General features: G+C 33.5%; 1 protein-coding gene across 1 annotated transcript in view; it reads left to right on the top strand.

The window, feature by feature from the left end:
* The first annotated feature begins 7,948 nt into the window (after positions 1-7,948).
* The window catches only part of LOC130239988 (uncharacterized), a 45,248-nt gene continuing 33,328 nt past the window's right edge, over positions 7,949-19,868 (top strand). The window contains exons 1-13 of the mRNA XM_056471395.1: positions 7,949-8,074; positions 8,821-9,100; positions 9,180-9,279; positions 9,743-9,828; positions 13,392-13,470; positions 15,706-15,880; positions 15,962-16,126; positions 16,244-16,390; positions 16,483-16,545; positions 18,769-18,883; positions 18,988-19,124; positions 19,237-19,302; positions 19,380-19,515. Of these exons, the coding sequence (XP_056327370.1) occupies positions 7,949-8,074; positions 8,821-9,100; positions 9,180-9,279; positions 9,743-9,828; positions 13,392-13,470; positions 15,706-15,880; positions 15,962-16,126; positions 16,244-16,390; positions 16,483-16,545; positions 18,769-18,883; positions 18,988-19,124; positions 19,237-19,302; positions 19,380-19,515 (1,675 nt within the window). The remainder of the gene's footprint in view (positions 8,075-8,820; positions 9,101-9,179; positions 9,280-9,742; positions 9,829-13,391; positions 13,471-15,705; positions 15,881-15,961; positions 16,127-16,243; positions 16,391-16,482; positions 16,546-18,768; positions 18,884-18,987; positions 19,125-19,236; positions 19,303-19,379; positions 19,516-19,868) is intronic.

Here is a 19,868-nt window from a genome sequence, read left to right as displayed (position 1 = left end):
ACATTTTACAAGTAACTTTGTGCAGTCATAAAAGGTAAAAAAATATATATAATAATATTAATAATAATAATAAATAAAAATAAATTACATGCTATCAGAGTAACTGTGTAACTTAGATATTTTTTACTTTATAAAATCAAAAATTTCACTTTTTTAATTCTTAGAAATGTAAAATAAACAAAGTTCATTAAACATATGAAATCAATGTTAGCAGGAACTGCATTATATTTTTTTATTTTAATAAACAAAAAATGTCACATGAACAAAAAGCAGTTAAATGAATCCAATCCAAAATTTAATCCTGTTAAAATCACTGTTTAATCCTAAACTTAATATGATTTATTAAGCCATAATGCCAAATACTGTTGCAAAACTTCAAACAATACACATTGCAAAGACCCTACTTTTCATAACATGCTACCAGTGGCTGTTAAAAATAATAATCTTACCTTCTGTTTGCTCTATGCTTTTCAATAAAGACTTCTTCTCATTCTCATTCTTTTTCTTTTTTCCGAACCTCCAAAACATATTTTTTTGTTCAAAGCCCATGCTTGACTGAAAAACTGAACTTGCTGTTCAGCAGTGCATCAGAATGAATGGTGAAGTGTTGATCTTAAATCAGTTATCTGGGAGTTTCCATGAATGAATATCCAATGGGTTTGCAGCTTGGTTGCTTGGTACTTTCCTCAAACCTCATCCTACTTGACTGGACTTGATGGATACTGTTCACAACCTAAGAATAAATGAAAGTGAAACCATGGGCAAAAGGGGGTGTGTCACCTTAATCCTAATTCAAATATAAACAGAAACAACACATATTTGACTTTACTCTGATAGTAAAAATACAACAGTTAAGTTATACTGTAGTTTAAATGTAATTTTAAAACACTCTCCGGACACTTTATTAGGTACATCTTGCTTGCATCAGGTCAGACCCCAGTTTGCATTCAGAACCAACTTTGGATTTTTTATGGTGATCTGAAATCTGGTGACTGTGGAGGCTGTTTGTGAAACAATTTCTGACATGTCACATTATCTGTTGGATATGGATCATAAAATGGGAACCACAACAACATTATTGACTCAATGTGACACACGGATATAATCAATAGTCAGACAGGTGGATGACAATAGCCTGTGCTTTTCTGTCAAAAGCTTCATCGTCCCATTCAATAAAAGCATTAAGTGAGGTTTATTAATAAACTAATTTCGAGAGGATCATGTGCTTATGATTTATCACAGCCGGTCTCGTATTAAGCTAATCAGTATCATCCAATCATATGAGCCATAAGCTACTATAAATAACCACAGTTTTCAGTCCACTTTATCTTCGTTTGGAAGAAACCCCCCTTCCTCCCCATTCTCCTCCTTCACTTTAGATCGGGCTGCACGGAGGCCCAGTGGTTAGCACTGTTAACCCCACAGCAAGAACACTGCCAACCCTGGTCCTGCCAGGTCGGTAGGTGTTTCTGTGAGGAATTTGTATGTTCTCCCCTTGTCCGCGTGGGTTTTCCCCGGGTTCTCCGGTTTCCTCCCACCATCCAAATATATACATCATGCATAACAATGAAACATTTGTCTAGCCTCCTTTTTTCCTCACGTGTTCCCTTAACTGCAGACGGGGAGTTCTGAGATCCAATCATCAGCTAAGTGTGAACTCTTGAAATCACACATGAAAAATTACTATGGTAATAAGTTGTACTATGTCTTTTAAGCACACTATAATAAAGTGTATCATAATGAATAGTATTAACTGTAACTGTAGTAAAAACTAAAAGTATACTTTTATATTTACTACATGTAATCTGTTGTGTATTTTACTGTAATATGAGAAAACGTGTAAAGGTATTTGTTTATATTAGTTGTATATTACCACAATTCAAGTACTTTACTGTAGAATGGTTCAAACACACCCTATTTACTATAAATTACTATGGTAATTTTATGCGGGTTACGGAGGCTTAAAGAGGTTTCAGAAGATCATCTTGACCGTAATTACATAAATAAATTACATTAAACCCGTTTGGGTATATTTTTTATAAGAGAATGACAGTGTATATAGCCTACATTAGTGGCTGAAGGTTCAGTTCCGATTCAGAGAATGTGAAATTGAAAGTGGAGTAGTGCCTTTTTTAAATTTGAGCCAACACAAACACGGTAGGTCATGTTGCAGTATCGTGCAAACGTGTCAGCACTGCTGCACAGGAGGCATCTCAATAAACGAAAGGGTTGGTGATGATGTAATGCGAAAAGCAAACTTACTCCCACACGCAAGCCATTTGTCTAACAGGCTAAACCAGAGGATCTCCATGAGCTAAACAGACAATGTTGTTACTGATCTTAGCAGAATTTAATCTGAAGAATTGTTAGCCCCCTTTGATTTTTTTCGTATATATATATATATATATATATATATATATATATATATATATATATATATATATATATATATATATATATATATATATATATATATATATATATACGAATTCGTATATATATTTCCCAAATTATATTTAACAGAGCAAGGAGATTTTCACAGATGTCTGATAATATTTTTTCTTCTGGAGAAAGTCTTTTTTGTTTTATTTCGGCTAGAATAAAAGCCATTTTGACATAAAAAAAAAACATTTTAAGGTCAAAATTATAATCCCCTTTAAGCTATATATTTTTTCGATAGTCTACAGAAACCATCGTTATACAATAAATTGCCTAATTACCCTAACCTGCCTAGTTAACCTAATTTACCTAGTTAAGCCTTTAAATCACGCTGTATAGAAGTGTCTTGAAAAATATCTAGTCAAATATTTTTCCTGTCATTATGGCAAAGATACAATAAATCTGTTGAGTTACTAAAACTATTATGTTTAGAAATGTGTTAAAAAATCTTTTCTCTGTTAAACAGAAATTGGGGGGAAAATAAACAGGGAGCCCCAGAATAATTCTGACTTCAACTGTATTTTAGGAGAGATTGCACCAAAAACTGTTGTAAATTCCTTTGGTATTATGGGAAAATTATATTTTGTCAAGAATTCCTCATGTATGAAAAGAAGACCATCTGAATTAAATAATTGGTTTACCAATGCAATGTTATTTTTAAACCAGATGTATAAAAAGATTTTTGTTCTTATAAAATGTCCTTGTTATTCCAAATTAAGTAACGGTGTGGTGAAAAATTGTGCTTGTAAATTAAAACAGCTTTACGGTGAAATGATGAAAGTTTCACAGGTATTTTGTTAATATCAAAATTTAATACCATTTATACCACCCAAACTAAAATATGAAGAGGAATCATATTTCAAATAGATAACAAGTTGTCTAATCCAGCTGATTTTAAATGTATTGTTTAATATAGAGACGTCCATAGAATCTATCTGGTAAAGTTTTCCAAAGCACAGCATAAGATTTTCACCTAGTGGTCAAGTAAGAGAACTGCTATACTATAGTGATTTTTTTTTTTTTTTCAGATTGAATTAGTGTCATTTACAACCTCTTTTTTGCCAACTTATCACCATACCATTCCCACATACTTGCACTTTGATACTTTCAACAGTGTCGTACTTATTTTCAAGCCAATTAAAATATAGTTTTTTTTATTGTTGCAAAAAGTTTACATCATAAAATAGGAAACAATCAACATCGCAAGGCATGTTTACCATTGAAATAAATTAAATAAATTAAAATAGTTACAATTGCAACAACGAGCAAGGAGCAGTACAAAATACCCATATCAAAGGGAAAAAAAACACTATAACAATAAATATTCTGAAAATAAAGTACAGAGAGCTACAGTTGTTTTATTTTGGCTTTCTGAAGTATTTGAAGCCTTGAGCCACTTTCCACACCTCAGAAAGAAAATATCTAAATAAGGGCCTGCACTTTTTCCATTTACAACAATGCATATGATATTTACCCATTAGTAAAATAAAGTTCGCAACATCAGAGAAAGAAAAATGTAAATCACATTTGTAAAATAAAATATCTTCTAGAACAATAGGGGGGACTGAAATCATGATGTCAAACCAGAATTTAAAAGTAAATTCACAAGAAAGTGATCGAGTGTTTCTGGAAGATTTGAGTAGAAGCTACACATGTCAACATCAAAGTTAAATCTTTTTTAAATAAACTCATTCACAGGATATATCCTGAATAAAATTATGTAATGAGTTTCCTGAACCTTAGGTGCTACAGGATATTTCAGATAAAAGGTAAAAGATTTGTCCTCTACTTAGGATTCAATAACTCCTGATATTTCTCAAGACAGAAGAGAAGTTACATTTGTACATGGGGAATCAAAATAATTACTTTGAATTAACCTAAACAAAGCAATAGGTATAGCCTCACAAATTTTAGTATAACCTTTATCTGTGACTCTAACTCTATATTTATTTTTTTTTTAATTGTTATGAGATAGCAGTCCATTTTTATCTAACAAATCATTAATAAATATAATGCCTTAACTGTACCAGTCACTTTTAAACAATGATTTTCTGTTAATAATAACAGCCCTATTCCAAAAAGTGGATTTATGAGGGGGAAAATTATGGGTAAATATAATTTTCCAAAAAAGTAGTGCTTGCTTATGAAAATTAGACAGCTTTAAAGGAAATTTTGAACAATCATAATCACTTTTTAATACATAGAAGTGATTAATACATCTTAATACAAATTCAAGGCCACCAATTTTTTTTGAACAAATTATATGGGATATGATACCATACTGATACCATAGCGCTTCATTTTTGCCCATCCTGAGGATTCTAGAGACTGCAGCGGCATTGATGGGATACAAGACCAGGGAAGAGAAGATGCCAACCATCGAGGACTTCAAGGACAACATATAATACACAAATACACTTTGTTAAACATGTACACATACATAGACATCATCTATGCTATAAAACTGAATGTTAATGATGCCTGTATATTATGACATATATATTTGATTATAACCTTAACTTAGTTTGATTGTAATGCAATAATTCCCAGTGATGGGTTGTAGCTGGAAGGGCATAAACTGCCTGAAACATTCAATAAATATCTATAATTTTTTGCTTGTTCAAACTACTTATTTAAAATTAGAGCTTAAACAACACAATTCTTGAGATTGCATTGGAACAACTTAATTTTTATGTTAAATCCACATAGATTTGTTAAAAGTGTTAAGTTAACTTAAACGATTTGTGTTGGGACAACATGAATGAATTGTGTGAAAGTCTACATTTTTTTACAATAGCCTATACGCTGGATAAGTTGGCGGTTCATTCTGCTGTGGCAACCGACTAAGCTGAAAAAGAAAATGAATGAATGGATGAATGTAATGCAATAATGTGCATTTTGTAAAACTGCTTTGAAACAATAATTATTGTAAAAAGCGCTATTCAAATAAACTTGAATAGATTTTAATTGAATAAAAATATATCACTGGGTGACTTTTGAGAATGAAATATATATATATATATATATATATATATATATATATATATATATATATATATATATATATATATATATATATATATATATATATATATATATATATATATATATATAAAAAGAATAAGAAAAAAATAAAGTAAAACTTTTGAATAAATAAATAAACAAATAAATAAAAAATAATAATAAACACGTCTGCATTTTTTTACGAGCACTGTTGTGTGTGAAGCGCTGACGTTTATTCTGCATTCAAAAGGCAACAAACTCAAAAGGTCATAACGAACTTCGACGAAGGTGAAGTGAAGTGGATGATTATCGAGCATACAAGGTAAATAAAATTGATAAAATACATCAAAATTATCATAACAATCGTTGCTATATACATGTATTTTGTCTTTACATGATTCTGAGATGTATGTAAGGTGTCGTTTACTAAATTGAAAATTAGAAAACCGACCGGATGTGTCACCGGCAATATTATTTTCGTAATTAAAATAACGGTGGTGACCGTAACTGCTAGAGCTTTTACGTTACCGTATTTCATATTAGACTACATCTTTAGTAAAGCATTTAACGTTTTGTAACGTCAAATGTGTTATATGTGTGAAATAAGTTACATCATGAAGATGGCGTGAGGCTGGAAATACCGTTGAATGTCCGTTTTGATTTAAAAAAATGCTTGGATGTTTGAGCGATTGAGACTGCTTGGATTTTATTTTATAAGTCGATAATTTACATTAATATTAAGTTATTATACATTAGTAGTAATACATTAATATACCACGGTTGTGTTGTGGTGTAAAGTCAGAGTACAGTCCTGACACAATGGTTAAAGTTTTGCTAGAATCAGGGTTCATACGGCCATCGAAAACCTGGAAAAGTCATGGAATTTTGACATGGGATTTTCCAGGCCTGGAAAAGTTTTGGAAAAACAGAAAAACCCACAAAGTTTTGGAAAAGTCATGGGAATTAGTTTAATAATTATCTGTATACTTGAATGAGGACTGCACGATATTGGAAAATCTGATATTACCATATTTTGTATTTCTGTGATGTATATCATATTCACATTGCGATGTGAAAACAAGTTCACCAGATGATTTAACAGGTTTATTTGGATTGATTGGGGGTGTGTGGTGGTGGTGTGTGTGTGTGTGTGTGGGGGGGGGTTATAGGGGAGTGAATCTCGAATAATATTATTCACTATTCTGGTACAGATATTGAAGAATCAACACTGCACAGTCTTCATTGTATATTATTTAATCTTTATTAAAGCTACAAAAAAATTACTTGTGGCCAGTTGTTTTAAACTCTGAAATATAAATATTCACACAGTCACAGGCCTTAAAGGAACAGTTCGTTCAAAGTTTAAAATGTACTCACTAGTTACTCACACTTCACTTGTTTCAGTAGAATAGGAGTTATTAAATTGTCTTCTTTTTTTATTCTATTTAAAAAAAGTGAAGTGTAGGTAATGAAAATGGTAAGTTTTAGGGGATCTCTTTAAAAATGCATGGAGATGATAAACTTTTAATCCATTGATTAAACTCCATATTAAATTATAATCCCAATTTAGCATTGCATCTCCTGCGATGTGACTATTGCGGATGCACACATTGCAATATCAATGCTGAAACGATATATTGTGCAGCCCTAATTTGAATATAGGTTAGTTGTCTTTACTTCTTTTCTGTCCTTGAAATGCTTTCACGTTATTAGTGCTGTTTAAGCATTATCAACATCAATTTTACATCGATATAAAAACAAATTTAAACAAAATAGATTGTTGCATGTTTTATGATATGCTGTAATAAATTTGAACATCATTGTTTTTTTTTATTATTAGCCATGTATACGTAGACATTACATCAATAAATAGGTCATGAAAATTTACTAGAAAGTTCTGGAAAAGTCTTGGAAAAGTCATGGAATTTTAGTAGTAAAAATGTGTGTGAACCCTGTAGAATATGAAGCCTCTAATTACAAGTACAAACAGCAAAAAAAGATAGGTAATTAAAAAAAATCCACTAGATGGCAGAGAGGATACACTATTTAAATTTTTTTTATTTTACCTCAATTTTCATCATTAACTTAATTTTAATACGGTGGTAAAGGGTGGCCAGGGATGAGTCTTTTGTAACCTTTTTCACATCAGAGTCCAGTTAGCCATTTTTTTTTTTTTGAAGTAATGTTTGATTAAACTTTAGCCTTCAGATTGAGTGTGTATGTTCTAACATTAACCAAAATCATTATTATTTTTTCAAGACAGTCCAAGAGGAAAGTATATTTCATTAGCATTATGCTGATGAACTTATCAAGGATGTCAGAGATTTAATGGTAATGTAAGCTAAATAATTTAGCAGTTTGCAGCCAGTGTTCCTCTTAAAGTCCACATGAAATCAAAATTTTGATTGTCTGATTTGATAGCGCACATTGTTAGTCTTAAGAAAACAATTTGTGCAAGTTAAAGGGATAGATCACCCATAGTTCATTAAGTCAAATTTTGTTGCAGATGCAAGACACCAGAGCAATGAAGGACGAGGCATCCATTCGTTCTCCCAAGCAGCGAAATGTTCGCGTATGGAATGGATTTTTTTCCTTGACATGCCTGGCAGCAGTATTGGAGTGTCTGTTCGAAGTAAGACTTTTATTTGAAGGATGTAGTAAAAATGTAATGTTTACTCCATGTATCTTGTTCATTGATGTTGGGAAATCTTTTGGCAGAGCGTGCTGTGAGTAAACATCCTGTACATGGTAATTAAGGCATTACAGTTATAGAAACAATTATCTAGATGGCAATACAAGACATTCTGTCATCATTTACTCATCCTCCACTTGTTCAAACCGTTTTGAGTTTCTCTCTTCTGTTGAACACAAAAGAAAATTCACTGGAAATGGAAATGCTAGAAACTGGTAACCATTGACTTTTATAGTATTTGCTTACCTATGGGTAAAATTTAAGGGTAAAATTTACCCCGTGGTGGTTCTAGTGTTAAGATGCAGAGAATGATTCTCAATGAATCAGTTCTTAATGCATATTAAACAACATCACCCATTGATTTTTGGTCATGCAATGTACAATTCACTCTATTAATAAACCATTAACTAATACAATGACTTTTATCTCAATAAACTAGTAATTAGATGCTTATTAGTAGTTATGTAGTAGTTGAGTTTATGTATTGGGTAGGGATATATATATATATATATATATATATATATATATATATATATATATATATATATATATATATATATATATATATATATATATTATATGGTATAATAAACAATTCATATCATAATGAAAAGCCGGTAAAAAGCCAGTAGTAAATGCTGTGAATTGTTACTAAACTAAAGTTTTACCTGTTTTTTTTTTTTCAGCTGTTTTTCAACTCTGACATCTCAGGGCTCAGCTTCATGAGATACATTCTGGATGTAATCTTTTTCATCAACATCGTTTCGCGCTTTTTCATCGGATACGAAGTCCACGGGGTTGTTATTACAGACCCCAAAAAAGTCTGGAAAAAATACCTTAGGACTTGGTTTTTATTTGATCTTTTGTGTGTTTTACCCTTCCAAGCTTTTAAGCATGTTCACTCATATATGAGGTTTTTGGAGGCCAGTAGATGTCTGAGAGTGTTCAGATTGTTTAGTATCATTTGTAAGTGACTTTATTATTTTTACAAAATTTACCGTTACTATGATACATCAAGTAATTGTTCTTTTTTTCTTGCTTGTAGCCTATTTCAGTAAGGAACCAGACACCAACAAGGTCCTACTCACTGCATTCAGGATGTTTTCCATTATGGCCCTGTCTGTTCAATTCTCAGCCTGTCTTTGGTAAGCCTGAAAAAATGGACAGATGTCATACCCTTATTAGGGTCCTTTTCACTATAATTTGTGTTTTCCTAAGACATTGGCCTTGAATCAATTTTATTTTTATTCTACAGAAAAATAGGCTTCTCTTTTTTTACCGCTTAATGTTAAAATAGCAATCAATTATTATTGTTAATTCCAAGATATATAGTTTAAGAAACAATTCACACTATTTAATATTGGATAATTACCTGTCTAATATTAAGATATTAGCACATACAGAATACAATCTTATTTTACATCTCTAATTCTACCCAAAACCTAAACCAACCTACTACCTACTACAGTACTAACTATTAATAAGCAGCTAATTAGTAGTTTATTGAGGTAAAATTAATAGTTAAGGGTTTGTTAATTGTGTGAAATGTACTTTAAAATAAAGACCAAAAATTGCATTGCTAAAAGTAATGATGTCTTGTCATTTCAGGTTTAATCAGGTGTGTGATGCAGGTTATGAAGGTCATGGCAAGGTTTGCGCTAAAGGCGACAACTGGTTGCAGCTACTTTCTGAATGTAATTTTTTTTCATTCATTTTCCAATAACACATAAGTGGTCACTGTTTTTGAGAGAACTGCTCTATGAAAGATTTTGGTTAAAAATGTCATTAGATTCAAGGCATAGATTACAAGATAAAAATGCAAGATAGGCTAGATAAAAATGCAGCCATTGTTTAGCATTTACCATGGGTAGCACTGCACAGCATGCACCACTGAGAGCCAAAACAATGTCAAAAATCTTCTTGTAATGCCAATATTGTAATATTGACCTTATTCATTCACATATGAGTGGTGCTACTATTTTAATCTTATTGGCTCAAGATGTCAGTCTTATTCACTGTCATTGATTTTTAGCGATTAAAAAAACAATTTGTTGTGTATGGAGTGCCATTTAGAAATAAAAAGAAAAATCAATTATCAAATTAATAATTGAAGCCTTATAATGTGTATAAATAAATCACAATTTACATGGACAAATAAATAAGTTTTAATAAATAAGTAAAAAATAAGTTTTAAATGTATAAATAAATAGGCAATTTTATCAGTGTTTATTTAATTCATGTTTTTAAACGCTGATTAATCAAATGTATACAAACAATAGAAAAGCCTATTTATAGATCATTTTAAATGCATTTAAATGCACAATTTAAATAGCTTTTTAAAAAGGCATTTGGCTTATGCTTTTTTCTCTCTATTTGTCACTTGCTTTTCTTGAGTTGAAAATAAATCGAGTTAAAAAATGCCATTGGACAGTCCACACGTGGATGCAACCAATCAACTTTCGCTTCAAGTCACTGTCATTGGACAAAAAGAAAACTATAGTTGATTTTGGCAGGAGTTTAAAGATCAGCGAAGCGACTCAAATGTCAGGGCACTCTGAATGTGTTTGGAGACGGTTTGTGGATGATTTATTAGCTTTAGCTGATTTCTGTTAAATAAATTCTCATCTGGATTATCACTGTCTTTATAGACCATTTTGAGGAATGTAAACAAAAACAATTGTCCCTACGCATTTCCTGTTTTACATTTTTAATTTCTATAGCTTCTGAGAATCCAAAATTAGCCACATATTGATAAATAATGTTATGATAGCTGTTTTAACATTTAAGTCATGATTGAATTGCCTCGTTACAATTATGAAATAGTTTAATAACAAGCGGGAAATGTTCATGGGCCGATGACATGACCACATTGAAATGGTCTATAAAAATGTTATTTTTTAGTCGCTCATAAACTTCGTATTCAGGGTGTCCATGGGGTCTTAAAAAGTATTAAAAGTTGATAAATTAATTATGAGAAAATAAAGGGCCTCAATGTATTGAAAGTTTTTATCCAGTTTTTACTAGGTCTTAAATTTAGTTAAAGCATTGTCCAATGTGTTTGACTCCAAAAAAGCATAAATATATTTAATATATAATATATATTTTTTCCTCGATTGGTTCGGGCCGGGTGCTTCCAGCCAAGAACCTCTGTCCGGGTGATGTCATGTAACTTGAGATAAACGTGGAAGATGATGTGACGCTCTCCACATGCAGCGAAACATAGAGCTAAACAGATGGCAAAATGGGAAAATGTAACTTTGCGTACTCCTGGTTGGAGAAAAAACGAGTTTAAACAGTGGCTGAAAACAACTGCGTGATTAATTCTTTCTAGGTTTGTTTCTTCCGAGCTTATTTGAGTTCTGTTTCATGGTTGTGCTCCATTGATTTATTTCACTACAACTGTTTATTAGCAACTGTTTATTAGCAACTGTTTATTAAGCTATAGGTTTGATACTGGACTGGATGACCAACAATTTTCTTCTCTTAAACTCAGACAAAACAGAATTATTACTTATTGGGCCTAAATCCTGTACACAGCAGATCTCACAACTCGACCTGCAATTAGAAGGATACAGAATTAGCATTAGCTCTACTATAAAAGATCTGGGTGTCATATTAGACAGCAATTTAACTTTTGAAATTCATATCTCCCATGTCACAAAAACTGCCTTCTTTCATCTGAGATTGCTAAGTTACCAAGTATGCTATCCATATCAGATGCAGAAAGGCTAGTTCATGCTTTTATGACTTCTAGACTGTATTACTGTAATGCTCTGTTTGCTGACTGCCCAGCATCCTCTATTAACAAACTTCAGCTAGTACAAAATGCAGCTGTCAGAGTTCTTACCATGTCTAGAAAATATGATCATATCACCTCAATTTTATCCTCCTTACACTGGCTGCCTGCTAAGTTTCGTGTTGATTTTAAAATATTGGTTCTTACCTATAAAGCTTTAAATAATCTAGACTCAACTCAGGGCTTCTGGTAGTACCTAGAATAGCAAAGTCGAGTAAAGGAGATCGAGCCTTCTCATTTATGGCTCCTAAACTCTGTAATAGCCTTCCTGATAATGTCCGAGGCTCAGACACACTCTCGCAGTTCTCGCAGACTGATTCCTGTGACGCTCCAGGGACAGACGAGTCTTCGCTTAGGGTCAGCATTCTCCAGCCTCTGGCGCCTAGACTGCAGCTCTGCACAAGACGTTTGGCTATAATAGAAATGGTCATGCTCATCTGAGCCTGGTTTCTCTCGAGGTTTTTTAATACTTCACTTTCGCCAATTGGTGAAGTTTTTTCCTCACCGCTGTCGCCACTGGCTTGCATGGTTCGGGATCTGTAGAGCTCGATGGATTTGCTCTTCAGTGTTTGGACTTTCAGTAGTGATTATTAAACCACACTGAACTGAGCTAATCTGAACTGAACTTAAACACTAAAAAACTGGACTACACTGTTTCAATTTACTATGATCTTCTATGTGAAGCTGCTTTGACACAATTTACATTGCAAAAGCACTATACAAATAAAGGTGAATTGAATTAAATTTAATACTGATTAGAACTTGAAGTTTCGACGAGGTCTTAAAATATTCTAAGAAGGTCTTTAAAAAGTCCTAAAAAGGTATTGAAATTTCTTTTAGGATTCCTGCATATACCCTGGTATTTCAATACAGCGCCAAAGAACTGATCTGAATACAAATACAACTACCCCAAACACATTTGTCATTATATATCAAAGCCCCACACTGTCTGATGATGAAATTTTAAATAAAAATGAAATAACAACAAAGGAAAGCACCAAAATAACAGGATTTTTGGGTCTGGTTTATTCGTAATTACAAAATTAGAGCCCTTCAAATCTTATTGATAGAAAGCACTTTTGTGTTCTTGTATTCAAATAATGTACATCAGGCATGCAATGCATCATCAGACAGTGTGGGGCTGTGATATATAATGACAAAATGGCTTCGCAGTAGGAGTATTTGTGTTCAGATCAGTTCTTTGGCACTGTCAAGAAAGCAGTTTGACCATTTACTGCCGTTTAATACTATTAGTTATTTCCACAGATCTGAGTTGTTAAAGTGGTTCCATTTATGTTAGTGTACACCTGACCTGATCAAGCTTTATATCTTTAAAGTCATTGGGTGAATTAAAAATCAAGTTATTTCTCTTTTCAGAGGTTTATTTTTGCAGTGTGTTAGGTTTTAAAACACACTTGTATTACAGCATGTTTCAGAATAATTTTTTGTGTTTAATTTCAGCCAATCTGACAGGCATTTCAGATGTGGAGTGGTATGCTACTTCAGTTTACTGGTCGGTGATCACACTATGCACCATAGGGTAAGTACACTCATTGCTATTTGTCACAGTAGTGCTTACTATTTTTCCTTATATATTTTCTAAAATTGTTTGTTTTCTCTCTGCAAGATTTGCAGTTTCACTACATACCGTCTTGTTGACTGTAAATCGGTGAAAAAAAGAAGATTTCTAACTAAAATATATGCAGCCACGTTTTTAAAATGGATGAATGGACTTAGGTCATAATTTAATGTTGTTCAAAAATTCTTTCTTTTAAATATCTTTTATTTTGCAGTACCACATTTATTCCTATATAAAAGCAGAGCTGAAACGCACGCACGCACGCACGCACGTACACGCACACACACACACACACACACACACACACACACACACACACACACACACACACACACACACACACACATTCCTTATGAAGATGCATTAAATTTTTTGCTACTGAACATGATACAAAATATCATGATGCAAGGCTCGAAATGATCCTTTTTGCTTGGTAGCTCGTAACTTCAAAAATGTAGGCGCACCAGCCAAATTTAGGCAAATCCACCCAAAATTAAGAGCACCCTTTCTAAAAGATTTATATAAACAGATTTAAGGCATTTGGAATCAACACTAATCTAAACTAACAAACCAAAAAAATATGCATGCATCAATATATATCTACATTAAATCTGCATCAAAATGTATTTGGGAGCATTTGTGGTATTGCATAAATTGTTTCTGTGCGACTCATTTTCACAGCAAAATGTGCTCCATATGCACGAATTTAGGAGACATTAGCCGCATTTCCACTATCGTGCTGAATCGTTCTTTAGGCAAGGCAAGGCAAGTTTATTTATATAGCACATTTCATACACATTGGCAATTCAAAGTGCTTTACATGAACAAGAATAAAAGAGACAAGTATAAGAAAATAAAAAACAAATAATAAAAAAGATTAAAAACAGATAAAAACAGATTAAAATGAGTTAAAACTGGTTATAAAAGAATTAAGAAGAAAAGAAAGACATAATAGTGTGATCTGTCGGATGTAGCACAGTGCTCATTCAGTAAAGGCACAGCTAAACAGATGTGTTTTCAGTCTTGATTTGAATGTGCCTAATGTTGGAGCACTTCTGATCATTTCTGGAAGCTGATTCCAGCAGCGGGGGGTGCAGTAACTGAAGCCGATTCACCCTGCTTTGACTGAACTCTTGGAATTTCTAGTTTATATGATCCTAAAGAACTGAGGGATCTATTAGGTTTGTTTTCAGTGAGCATATCTGAAATGTATTGAGATCCTAGGCCATTTAGTGATTTATAGACAAGTAATAATACTTTAAAATCTTTTCTGAATGTAACTGGGAGCCAGTGTATTTGTGATTTCCTGGTTCTGGTCAGAATTCTGGCCGCAGCGTTCTGGATGAGCTGCAACTGTCTGACTGTCTTTTAGGGAAGCCCCCTGAGGAGGCCGTTACAGTAATCTGCCCTGCTGCTGATAAAAGCATGAACAAGTTTCTCTAAGTCTTCACTGGAAACAAAGCATCTAATTCCTGCAATTCTTGTGTTTGAGATGATAGTATGCTGATTTACTCACTGCTTTGACATGACTGTTGAAACTCATATCTGACTCCAGAGTCACACCAAGATTCATGACCTTATTTATGCTGAACCATTCCATTCCATGCCAAACCGGGCCATACAACACGGATACGATTTAGTTTTCCACTGTCCTGCTGCAACAGAGCTCTTTGGAACATTACACAAAATGCGTCAGTAGTTGCCTTGGTAAAGCAATGTACACGGCTCCCTTTGTTCATTTAAATTTTAATAAAAGTAGAAAGTTTTTTTCATGTTCATGTGTAAAAGCGAAAGCAACCGCGTGACTAAACACTGTTATGCCACTCTCTTGTATAGGGGTGCTAAATATAGCTACAAATCACAGCACCCTTACTTATTTAGATGTCATATGTTGTGCGGCTCTGGGCAAATTTTATTAGAGGGAAAATGACCAAAATGTAACTTGATGATTGGAGGGGAAATAACTAATATATTTCAAATCTCCTAAGTCTCCAAATGTCTCCTAAGTCTGTGCATGCATGTGCACATTCTGCAGTCAAAACAGGTCGCACGGCAACAATTTTGCAATCGCACAAATGCTCCTATCGCATAGATACAATTTTGGCGCATATGTGATAAATACATTGCCTTATATATTATTTGCTGGTCATAAAATGTTGTTTTTTATCATATTGTTTAACAAATTACATTGAACAGCTATGGAGATATACATGCCACAAATTTAGAAGAGGCCACAGTTGCATCTGTTGTGATGCTTCTCGGATTGCTGGCCTTCGGATTCAGCATGTCTAGTTTGAGCACAGTCATAAGCAACATGGCTTCACTAAGAGGAAGGTTCCACCATAGAATAGAGGCTGTTCTTCATTATATGGTTTGTAATAAGGAGATTTTTGTTATCCATTTGTCATGTCTACTGTTTATTTAAACTGTAATTGAACTCTTTTAATCAAAGATGCATATGGACTTACCCATGGAAATCCAGACGATGGTGCACCACTATTACTACTACCTTTGGTTGCATCAGAAGGGCCGCAACATCACAGGACTCATGGACGATCTTCCAAATGTACTGCGTGAAGATATTTCAAGTAGCTGTTACAGATCTCTGATTAAAAAAGTGAGTTATTAATAAAGTGGCTGAGGCCTTAAACCATTTATTCTTGATAACATCTCAAGAATGAATAATTTAATGTATATTTTAAAGAGGATATATATATATATTTTTTTTTTCTAGGCTAAGCTGTTCAGAAACACAGCAAATGGCTTTAAAATGGCATTGTCCCTGAAATTGAAGACCTACACATACATTCCTGGACAAACTTTGGCCAAAGCTGGAGAAATTAATCAAAACCTGTATTACATTAAGCACGGCCATGTACAGGTATGCCTAACTCAAGTCTTTGAGCATAACTGTAATTTATTTAGTGTTTTAAAGTACGGGACGTTTTGAAATTCATTTGCTCTGATTTTTAGGTTTTCAGTCAGAATCCTGAGGTTGAGATTGCAACGCTGCTACCTGGCACATTATTTGGAGAGGTATGTTGCTCTGATCTACAACTTTAAATCAGAAATAAATTGAAAGATGCAAGAATTAGTTATGTATTAAAAAAGATAATTCACAATCTTTTTACTAGCCAAATCAACTGTTTTGTATACATAAGCTATATTTTATAACTGCAACACACTTGGAACAAAATAAACATAAACAGAATATAGAATATCTGTAAAATGGTTTTTATTCCACTATACTGACTGCGATTGCTAGATTAATTTGAATGGATGAATATATTTTTGTAATAAAGATTCACTGGTCAGATGCACTAATAGCACACTGATGCCAAATGAAAAGCTCAAACTAAAAAAAATAGTTTATAATTTTTTTTCCTTTTTCAGTGTTAATGCAAATGAATTTATTGCTATACCATGCTTGGTGTGAACAGGCTTTAGTTGACTATACATTAACACATTTGAAGTGGGCTCCAAGATGCATCCAAAGCGTCTGAGACCCCCTTTTCCCTAAATAAATATTGTAAGGCCCCCTCAACATTTAATGATATTATCACTCATATAAGTTTGCAGTAAGGATGACAAAAAATGTTGTTTTCAAACAAACGTATGAATTCGCACTCTATGGATTCGCATTCTATGGATTCGAATGTATGGATTCGCACTCTATAACATCAGAAAGGTCCGACCCTTCATATCTGAACATGCAGCTCAACTTATTGTTCAAGCTCTTGTTCTCTCCAAAATGGATTATTGCAACTCTCTACTAGTTCTATCAAACCTCTTCAGCTGCTCCAGAATGCAGCAGCACGAGTGGTCTTTGATGAACCCAAAAGAGCACATGTCACTCCGCTACTCACCCGTTTGCACTGGCTGCCAGTTGCTGCTCGCATCAAATTCAAAGCTCTGATGTTTGCTTACAAAGCGACCTCTGGCTTTGCTCCTTCTTATCTGCTCTCATTTCTGCAGATTTATGTGCCCTCCAGAAACTTGCGTTCTGTGAATGAACGTCGCCTCAAGGTTCCATCCCTAAGAGGGAAGAAATCACTTTCCCGAACTCTCGCATTCAATCTGCCCAGTTGGTGGAATGAACTCCCTAACTACATCAGAACAGCAGAGTCACTTGCTGTCTTCAAGAAACGACTAAACTCAACTTTTTAGTCTCCACTTTCCTTCCTAATCTGTGATTGCCTCTCTGGCTATACCACTAACTGTACTCTCTCTCCAAAAAAAAACAAACAAAAAAAAAAAAAGTAAAATTTTTTAATGCTTTGCTTCTTAGACTTTACACACATGAAACTTGTCTATAGCACTTGTTCACTGCTGCTCTTATAGTTGTGTAAATTGCTTCCTTGTCCTCATTTGTAAGTCGCTTTGGATAAAAGCGTCTGCTAAACGACTAAATGTAATGTAAATGTAAGTGTAAACGGTATGTTTTTTTTACTATATCTAGATACAAATATGCACAAATAGCCTAATGTAAAATATAAAAGCAAAACATCAGTAGACCATTTGTAACTGAAAAACATAAGCCTTTGACCTTTAAATTGGCCCTATATTAGTTGCCAATTAGTTGACAATTTTTAAAAAGGTTTCTTGTCAGTAGCTGTGACGTTCATCATCTTATTTTGGTTGTGTGTCAATTCTTTTGCCTTGCCCTAATAATGTTCTGGGGCTTGTCGTGGTATTGGGGATGAGTCGTCTGCAAATGTCTTATTAATTTGGATGGCATCATGCATTAGCAAGAACTTTACCGCAGATAATACACTGTAGTGGGGTCAGGGACTTTTTGCTTAGATAAAAATTGAATAAAACCATAGTTCAGGTAAGTATCTTGGTGTTTCCTGCATTTCGAGTTTCCAGTATTGCTAGCACCGCGACTTGAAATGTTTGGAGCTTCTTCACCTGGGTCCAGCGTGCTTGGGTCATAAGTATTAGCTGCTTAAGGCGAATCAGTGAATCAGTCGTTTTTGTGGAGGACGAATTACAAATTTGTCAAATTTTTTGGTCAGCCAGGCTAAGCCAACATGATCATTCTCCTAATTATCCACTGCTAAAAACTTTTTAAAATATGACGCGACCCCCCACAGAGCTCGCTGAGGCACTGATCAAGAATAATAAGCATTTGTTCATGTTCAATCTACAATTTCCTCAATAGTTTCTGTTATGAGTTCCTGTTAAGCTTTGATTACTATTCACTTTCTTTTTTATTGAAGATTCCAAAACCTAATTCAGTTGTATTTACTTTTTCAGGTCCATTTGCTGTATGAGATTCCTAGAAATGTCACAATCCGTGCATCAACACTGTGTGAAATTACCATTTTGGAGCGCAAGGATTTGCTTTCACTCTTCGATGAGTTCCCTGAAGGTAATAACTTTTTTAAAATGCTTAGTTATTTGTGATGGTTTGTTTTTCCTATAGAAAAAAATCATTCATAGTGCGTTAATAGAGTTTTGGATATTTTTCTGAAGCTGCTGTTCAGATTTCTGGAGATGCCAAGACACGTCTTCAAAACCTAAGGTGTCCCATAGAAGAAGCGTACACATTTGGACTCGCCTCCATCCCACAAAATGTTGCTTTTGAAAGGGAGCAGTGGATCAACCTTCAGGTTTGTGACTGAATGGTTTGGTTTGGATACTTTTAAAATGGTGTTTATTTTAGTTAATTACCTAGAATGCATAGGAAAATTGTCCTAGATGACTGTAACACTTTTGTTTTAGCCAAGGGAACAGAGGATTTTTGCAGCATCATTTGAATATGCATCGAACCAGATTCCTCCAATGAATGTGAGTTTTGTGCATGTTTGCATGTCTATTTCATTTTTGTGCCGATTAATATTTACCAACTGTATCAATTTCTTTAGTCTTTTTGGAAGACAACTTTCCATCCTCAAAGTGCTTTTATCAAGACCTGGAGGTATTTTTTTAGCTGGTGCCTTACCGTTTCAGTTTTTCTGGAGACGTGGGTGTTTTTTTTCACTCACAGTGCAGATGCTAAAGGTATGTTTTGGTTAGATTCAAAGCATTGATTTTTGATTTTTGAAAGGTTGAAATCATTTTAAAAAAACTAAGCATTTTTTCCATAAAAATATTTAAAATATTAGCAATGTAGAACAAACTTTTTTCTCAGATTTTGTTGTATTATATTAAGCTCAAAGACTTTAGTTTAGGATTTTAAAAGGTCTCCTAATATCAAAATATCATTTTTTAGTATCAATATTTTAGAGTGCACTCACACTATGCTATGCTATACAAGCGCTTCAGCACAGTTCAAGGCAACTGTACCTATTGTAAATACGCCCTAAGTTTTAGGGTTATCTAATTCGAATAACACTTAAATGCAAAGTAGACAA

Source organism: Danio aesculapii, chromosome 13 (genome assembly GCF_903798145.1).
Source record: "Danio aesculapii chromosome 13, fDanAes4.1, whole genome shotgun sequence".
Taxonomy (NCBI): Eukaryota; Metazoa; Chordata; class Actinopteri; order Cypriniformes; family Danionidae; genus Danio; species Danio aesculapii.
The sequence above is the reverse complement of the archived record's forward strand: the minus strand, read 5'-3'. Positions and strand labels throughout refer to the sequence as shown.